General features: G+C 53.2%; 1 protein-coding gene across 3 annotated transcripts in view; it reads right to left on the bottom strand.

Moving 5' to 3' along the window:
- Window positions 1–468: 468 nt before the first annotated feature.
- LOC105183350 (zinc finger protein rotund) overlaps window positions 469–7,564 on the bottom strand; it is a 178,272-nt gene continuing 171,176 nt past the window's right edge. For all 3 annotated transcript variants that reach the window (XM_011141397.2, XM_025296813.1, XM_025296814.1), the window contains exon 6: window positions 469–4,320. In XM_011141397.2, the coding sequence (XP_011139699.1) occupies window positions 3,166–4,320 (1,155 nt within the window). In that variant the 3' untranslated portion in view covers window positions 469–3,165. The remainder of the gene's footprint in view (window positions 4,321–7,564) is intronic.

Genomic DNA, 7,564 nt, shown 5'->3' with positions numbered 1-7,564 from the left:
GTCGGCTCGCGAATCGATACGATCGGACCGCCGCGCCGCGCGCCGATAGTCTGTGCGATGATCGCGCGGTGGCAAGTTACGCGTTTCGTTATGCCGTCTCAGCTGTGAAAATCCAATTTCTCTAGCCGCACAATCGATTTACCGGACTCTCTCAGATTCTCCACGCTTCTCGGCGCGGCTGCGTTCTCGCCGGTGATCGTGCGTGCCAATTACGAGCGAGAAAGTTCCATCCAATACGCATTCGTCCCGATGTAATCCTACGATCTGACGCCGGCCGTTTAGGAGTGACGTCCGAATGATAAAGTGGAGCACGATCGTGGATTAACTTGTGTTCCATGTGTGGACGATACACTTTCATGATGCTAGAAAGCGTGGCCTCCGCGACGACGATCCCCGGCGACGGACGAACGTGGGCCGACCGACTCCGCGTTTACTGGCCGTTTATCGATCAATCGGTCCGAGAGTGTTGCCCGCCGACGGATATCGAAGTAATTTCCCGCTGATAGAACGGCTAATGATTTCCATCCTCGTGGGCCGATATAATGCCGCGGAGTCATCCCGCAGAAATGTACTCGAAAGCGTGTCGGGGGTTGGGGCGGCCGCGTCTCTCTCTCTCTTCGACGTGTCTTCTGTGTCATTCGGTGTTCGACGATTGAGGCGTGCGTCGTCGACCGCGCTGCTTTTCACGTTCGTAATCGCGAATTCGACGGATTATCCTCAAGTTCAACTTGATTACGCGCGCGACTCCCTCTTTCACGCTCCATCGCCCACTCCTCCATCTTCTTTTCTTTCGCGTGTTTTCTCTCGCTTACGTTACTCATTTCCCCGTACACGTCGAGAGTGCTTTTCTAAGGAGCACCTCGAGGCTACGTCCCGGTGAACGTCATCGGGACGTAATATTCCTACTTCGAGACGCGCCGCGCATTTCCAACGGGGATCCCCTCGCGAGACCAAGTAGACTCCGAACTTGTGTGCTTGAGCGAGAAATTTTTATCGACTTGATTTTACGATACATCGCCTACATGGCGCGTACGACGAGGTTAAACGAGAAATTTAATCGAGTGGATTTTACACGGTCTCTTCTCTCGTTTCTGAGAAACCGCGCGCTCGCAGAAATGTTTTTTTCTTTTTTTTTTTTTTCACTACGCACTTGTCTAACGAGAGAGGCGGCGCGCGATGGTTTTCATCGATATAATGAAACTGTAAAGTTATACTTTTTTTTTACACGGTCGAATTTCATCGAGAGCATGTATGGCTTGCGAGATTCCCGTCGCGGATTTTAAGTTTCTCGTTACGCTGCGGCCTGCGACTTGGGTTTTAATTAATTTAAGATTTCGCCGCGGCCAGCCGACAAACAGATCGTCTTTGGCGGACAAATAAGCCGAGGGAGAATGCACAACGTTGGAATTTAGCCGACGAAAGTAGAGATTGTACGCGATGGGACGAGATAAATGCGAATATCGTGTCGTAATGAACTCGAGAGGAACGCATAAGGGAACGTAGGTATTACGAACAGACCGGGTAGGAAAAGTATTGCAGGACGCAATTGCGCGGAGATATCAGTGATAAAACAAAGCAGAGAGGAAACCAGTGAAAAAGTGCAAGACGGGCATATAAAGAGACGCAGACACACACACACACACACACACGCGCGTGCGCGCGCGAAATATATAGGAATATATACATACACATATACACACGCGGCACACGCAAAGCAAAAAAGCGGCACGTACACTTTGAAAAAGCCGCACGGAGAGCCCTTTGTAGACAGACGCTACACAAATGAATACAACAAGTACGTGCATATATTAAGAAATTCATGAATATGTGCACAAATACATGCACAGATGCACAAATAAAGAAATGATTATCGCCTCACCGGTCGTCGTTATCATCGGTACGCCATTATTATATATTACTATTGTCATTACTATTATATCGCTCCTACTTGGGTTATTGTTATTATTATTGCCATTATTACTATTATTTAAAGCGAAATGAGTTACATCGAGTGGTCATTGCTGCGTCGAAATGTCGTTAATTTCGCTCGCGGACCGGTCACTCGCTCGCCCGGATTTCTTCGTTCCAACGCGGCAACGCGGAGCCTAAAGAACAAAGTTTCAAGTCGAAAATCTGCCCCCGAGTGCACAACGGCCGGTTCCTCCCCGTTGGCGGCCGACGTAGCCATGATAAAACAAGTGAGTCAGATTTACACGCGCGATCGAAACAAAGTCCAAGGACCAAGGACCGTATTTGTCGCAGCCGCTGCTTGAGTTTCCTCGCATATACGTCAGACACTCGGGTCTGGATTTAGAATTAGACTCGAGCTTCTCAGCTTTGGAGATCGTACGAGACTGCACACCGTCGACTGAAAAATCAAACCCCAAACCAATCCAACCCCAGGCCAGAAACACAGGTTCCAAGCAACGACCTAATAAATACGAGTCTAACTAAGGGAGGAGGAGAAAAGACGAGAGAAGGGGAGTAACACTAAGAAAAAAGAAGAAGATAAAAAAAAAAACACTAAAAAAGAAAAGGGGAGAGAGATGTAGGTTCTCTCGAAAACTGTCTACATCTTCGAGCGCACATCTCCAATCGATCTCGCCTCGCATTTCTTACCTATTTCCTAGTGTGTCGGTATTCATCGTGCGCGTTTCCCCATCGGTAGATCACGACGAGAGAGATCTTCTCCGTCACTCTTGCATATACCCGTGTATGTGTGCGCACGCGCGCAATACGCGAAACAAAGTTGATAAACACCAGCGAGCACTACCGAAAGTCTCGAGGGTCTCGTTTTCTGTGAAGCTCGCACGGGCGAATTCGCGCACGTCACCACGTGGAAAATAAATTAGACGGATAAAATAAGAGATCACGGAGACGGGAGGCGGGGTAGGGCGATGACAATCGAACAGTGAGAGGAGCGACGAAGGGAGAAAAGGAGCGGAGGAGGAGAAGAAGGAAGGAGGTGGATAACGAGAGGCGGGGAAAGGGAGGTGAGAGAATAGCGAGCGTGAATCGCGTCGTGTCGTCATGGAAAGCAGAAGAAAAAAAAAAAAGAAAAAAGGGAGAAGCGCGATGAGGTGGAGAGGGCGAAACTATAAAGGAGATTGAGAGCCTAGTGGAAAACGAGTGCTTTATTAAGCTAATCTCCAAGACCGACCGGAGTTACTGCTTTTCCTTGAGACCACCCAGCAGCGCGTGACTCTCCATCGTGGCACTGAGATTGCTAAGATTGCTGAGATTCCCCAGATTGCCCAGGTTGCCGAGGTTGCCGAGGTTCGGCTGATGGGCATAGTTCCTGATCTGGTGGAGGCTGATGAGCTGGTTCGGGAAGGACGTGGCGTTCTGGTTGCTGGCGGTGCCGGGCGTCACGCCGGACGACGAGGACGTCGGCGACGACTTCTGCGTGGTGTTGAACGCCTCGTAGAGGTACGGTCGCGACGCCGGATGGTGGCCACCGGGATAGTGCAGGTGGTTGAGGGGGTTGAGGGGGTGTTGCATGGAGGAGATCGAGTTGATCGAGATCGAGGAGATGGGCGTGAAGGCCGAGCTGCTGTTGGGGTGATGATTCGCGCCTGGCTGCGGCGTCTGTTGCCTCGAGTCGTTCTCGATCGACTCGCCGCGGTGGCCCGGCCCGTGGCCCGGCAGCAACATCTCCGGATTCTGGTTCTGGTGATACTCGGGGTGGTGATGATGCGGCAGCCTCTCGTGCAGGTCGCCGATGACCGAGTCCGGGCTGACCTTCGGCCAGTAGTCCTGGTGATGGGCGGTCATCGCGTGTATCGACGGCCTGAGACCGGTGCCGATGATCGGCGGTCTCTTGTCGGTACGCTCGGCGTGCTTCTGCATGTGCTTGGCCAGATAGGTCTCCTGCGTGTAACTCTTGCCGCAGTACTGGCAGATGTGCGTCTTGAGGTGCTTCGACTCCTTGTGCTTCGGTATGTGCTCGAGCAGACTCGGCTCGTCGGAGAAGCACTTGTAGCAGGAGTTACACTTGTACGGCTTGTCGGTTTGGTGGCACCGGGAATGGCTCTGCAGGTTGCTCAATTGGCTGAACGCCTTCGTGCAGCCCGGATGCCGACACTTGTATGGCTTGTCGCCGGTGTGCGTGCGAATGTGCTGCTGTAGGTGGCTTAGCTGGGTGAACTTCCGCTGGCAGATCTCACAGCGGTACGGCTTAATGCCCAGGTGGATCCTCGTGTGCTGAGACAGGTACGAGGAGTTGGCGAACGCCTTGGAGCACTGCGTGCACTTGTACGGCTTCGCCTCGCGCATGTGGATCTGTGTGTGGAGTTGCAGGTCCGCCTTGCTACCGAATATCTGCAACAAGAAAACGGACGCTTTGCTATCTCAGAGAGAAAGAAAGAGACAAATATAACACGGACGGAGAAGATGTAAAACGAACGAGACAGACGACGACGACGACGACGACGGCGACGGCGATCAGAGAAACGCGTTTCGACTTCCGGTAACTCGCCACCGGCAGACGGATTCAATCGATCTTCGCCTATTCAAAATGCAAATTCGGCAACCTCCGCACACGCTCGTCGGGCATGACGCGGCAACGGAAACGTCCTACTCCGAATCGGCGAGTCATGTGTCTCACGACGATGTCCGAACAGAAAACTTCGATACGGCGCGATTACGGCAAAGCCCGGATCCGGTTCGCGCCAATCTCCATTGCGCGAGCGCACGCGCGACGTTCGTTTCCCTCTCGTTTCCAGCGGCACACCGGCACGCCGGCACCGGTCAGCCACGTTTCAAGCATAGGCGCCACTATATTTATAAATAAATAAATAAACGTAAAAGGGAGCACCGGCGCACACAGCGCCGGTAGCCCGAACATATGTATATACGAGGCGGGGAGAGGCTGACCTTGTCTATCATGGCCTAGCCTCGGGGCATACCCGACCGACTGGCTTCGGGTACCGCATACAGATCCCCCCTCCGCGTACGCTCGCTCTTTCTCTCCTTCGCCTCTTCGTTTTGTCTCTTCCTTTATCCCCCTTCGTTCCCAGTCCTCTTCCTCTCGCCGCTGCCCCTCTCTCTCTCTCTCTCTCTCTCTCTCTCTCTCTCTCTCTCTCTCTCTCTCTCTCTCTCTCTCTCTCTCTCCCTCCCTCCCTCCTAGAGTTTCACGCGCACGTTAGTTTCTAGTTTCTCTCTCTGGTCTCTCTCTCTCTCTCTCTCTCTCTCTCTCTCTCTCTCTCTCTCGCTCGAAGATTTTTTTTCCACGTCTTTTCACGGCAGCGGCGGAATAGGCCGTGCGGCGACCAGAGCACAGTCATCGCGACGATCGGCGATTATTAGCGCCTGTCCTTCCCGATATCCTCGAGGATGTAGCTCGCGCGAGACGCGCGACCGTTCTCTTATCGCCGACGTATCGCGCCTGCATCCGTGGAGCGCGAATATTTTAGTATATTAATCGCGATCACACACGGGAACGGCATGCGCGCGCGTGTGTCCGTCATTACCCGGCGGACATCGAATAACTGTCTGGCTGATCGAGCCTCTTCCGCCTGAAGTTTCCTTTGATCGTTGTCGACTTTCTCGAGATACACGGCCGTAAATTAAAATTTTTTTCACTGCGTCTCGACGTCTTCATTTGCGCGGCCGGCGCAATGTCGCCTCCCTCCCCCCCCCCCTCGACTAAATACTAACGTCGTCCACGGAGATAATCGGCGCGTCTATCCCGCTATTTTCGAGCCGCACACGCATGTGTGTGTGTGTGTGTGTGTGTGTGTGTGTGTGTGTGTGTGTGTGTGTAGTTCCTGCTTTCTTTCGAAAAAATTCCCGCCTCCCCCCTCTTCCGCCGCGCTACGGCGGGTCGCGCTAATACCGCTAAAACGTCTCATTCATCCGTAATAACGCGCGCGCATCATTACCGAATAATAACGCCGGTCACGAGATTCGTGATACCGGCCGCGTGGTGGTAACGATCGCGCGGCGGGTATTTGGCTTCGTGGAAAGGGCAGCGAATTGTCTTCCGACGGCGGAGACGGCGGCCGAAGGGTATCGCACCGACCGGAATGACGTGTCGGCCGGAGTCGAAGAAACGATCTTGGACACGCGAAGAACCGTCGTGAACGGAGCCAGTTTCCCGGCAGCGCGCTCCGTTCGGCCGAGGTTATTACGTAAAACGACGGGTTCCTCGGCGAGATAGTTGTGCGCCACGCCCGAGGATCTAGGGCGATTCGGGTCCTCTTCGCACGGCAAGGGTACGAGGAGGGATGACTCCCTCGTTACCGCGCGGGGGAACTCGTTATCTCCTTCCCGGGCAGCTCTCTCGGCGCGCGCGTTCCTCGCCGTCGTACTTCACAGCTCGACCGGACAAAAATACGCCACGAAACGACACGAAGACCGGGACTCGCGATCGGCTGGATTATTAAGCGACGATCGAAGCCGCGGATCGAGCTCGTTGCGAGCTTGCGGGGGAGCTTGCTCTGCCGAGCGGCCGCTGCTGTTCGTGTGAATTCTCACTCGCGAATCGCGAAGTTGCTCTTGACCCCGTTAATTACGCCAATCCTCTGAGCGCGTCGGGAACCTGCGCGACAGCGCAATTTTTTGTACGTGGAATTTGAAACTCGCTCGACCGGCCGTCGTGACGTCAGCCACGTGACAGGAAGGCGACACACGTGGCGTCGTGTCTCGATTATTCCGGAGATTCGCGTCGTATTCTGAATTTTATATTTCATTTCCCAGCTCCACGTGACAGTGTGTGTGTGAGAGAGTGCGTGTATTTAACGGAGGTAGGAGTCGCGATAATCTAGGCACATCAACGACCGGCTAGCTAACGATCGCTTTACGGTTGTCGCGGATCGTGATTTATTCGGTAATCGATCGACGGTCTCGCTCGAGGCATCATCGGCTGACTTGGCGCGTCCTTTAATGGGTTGGAGCTGCCATTTTTTTTTTATTTCCTCCTTTCGAAACGCGTCCTTGCCGGTGTCAAGTTCGCGCATAGTCCACGTAACACGATAGTCTGCCGGCGCGTCGTTTTTTCGTTTCTTTAGCGCGCCAGGCAAATGGGAGAATCTGAGGGACACGGGAACAATTAGAGAAGACGAGAGAGCGGACGAGCGCAAGAGGGAAGTATTTACGTTATCGAGGTATAAGTTATCGGGGATCGCGTAATGACGTATTTTCCGCCGCGATCTCGTTAGTTCGCGCGTCTCTCTCTCTCTCTCTTTTTTCCTCCTTTTCGCAGAGGAGAGCGCGCGTTACGGTAATTTTGTAATTCCACCTGCGAGGCAATACTGAGACGTTAATTCCCCCGGAATACCGGCTTTCGCGCGCGGGAAGGTCGACAAACTTAAAAATATTTCTCGCTTCGGGCATCCACTGTCTTCGCCGTAAACTATTAGGCTCGATGGAATGAGCGATTAGCACAGCTAAAGGCTTCCTGTTGCCGGTTGGTGCTGCGTCGTTTCGCCGAATACGAATCACGCCAGCTGTTATCAATGAATCAGCAAATCGATACGGCTAATTGATAGGAGATCTCCGAGCGGCCGGTCCTTCGACTTGGAAATTCGTTAAATATTATTTAACGAATCGCGATATTCGCTCG

The sequence above is a fragment of the Harpegnathos saltator genome, unplaced genomic scaffold (assembly GCF_003227715.2).
Source record: "Harpegnathos saltator strain DR-91 unplaced genomic scaffold, Hsal_v8.6 scaffold16, whole genome shotgun sequence".
NCBI lineage: Eukaryota > Metazoa > Arthropoda > Insecta > Hymenoptera > Formicidae > Harpegnathos > Harpegnathos saltator.
The sequence above is the reverse complement of the archived record's forward strand: the minus strand, read 5'-3'. Positions and strand labels throughout refer to the sequence as shown.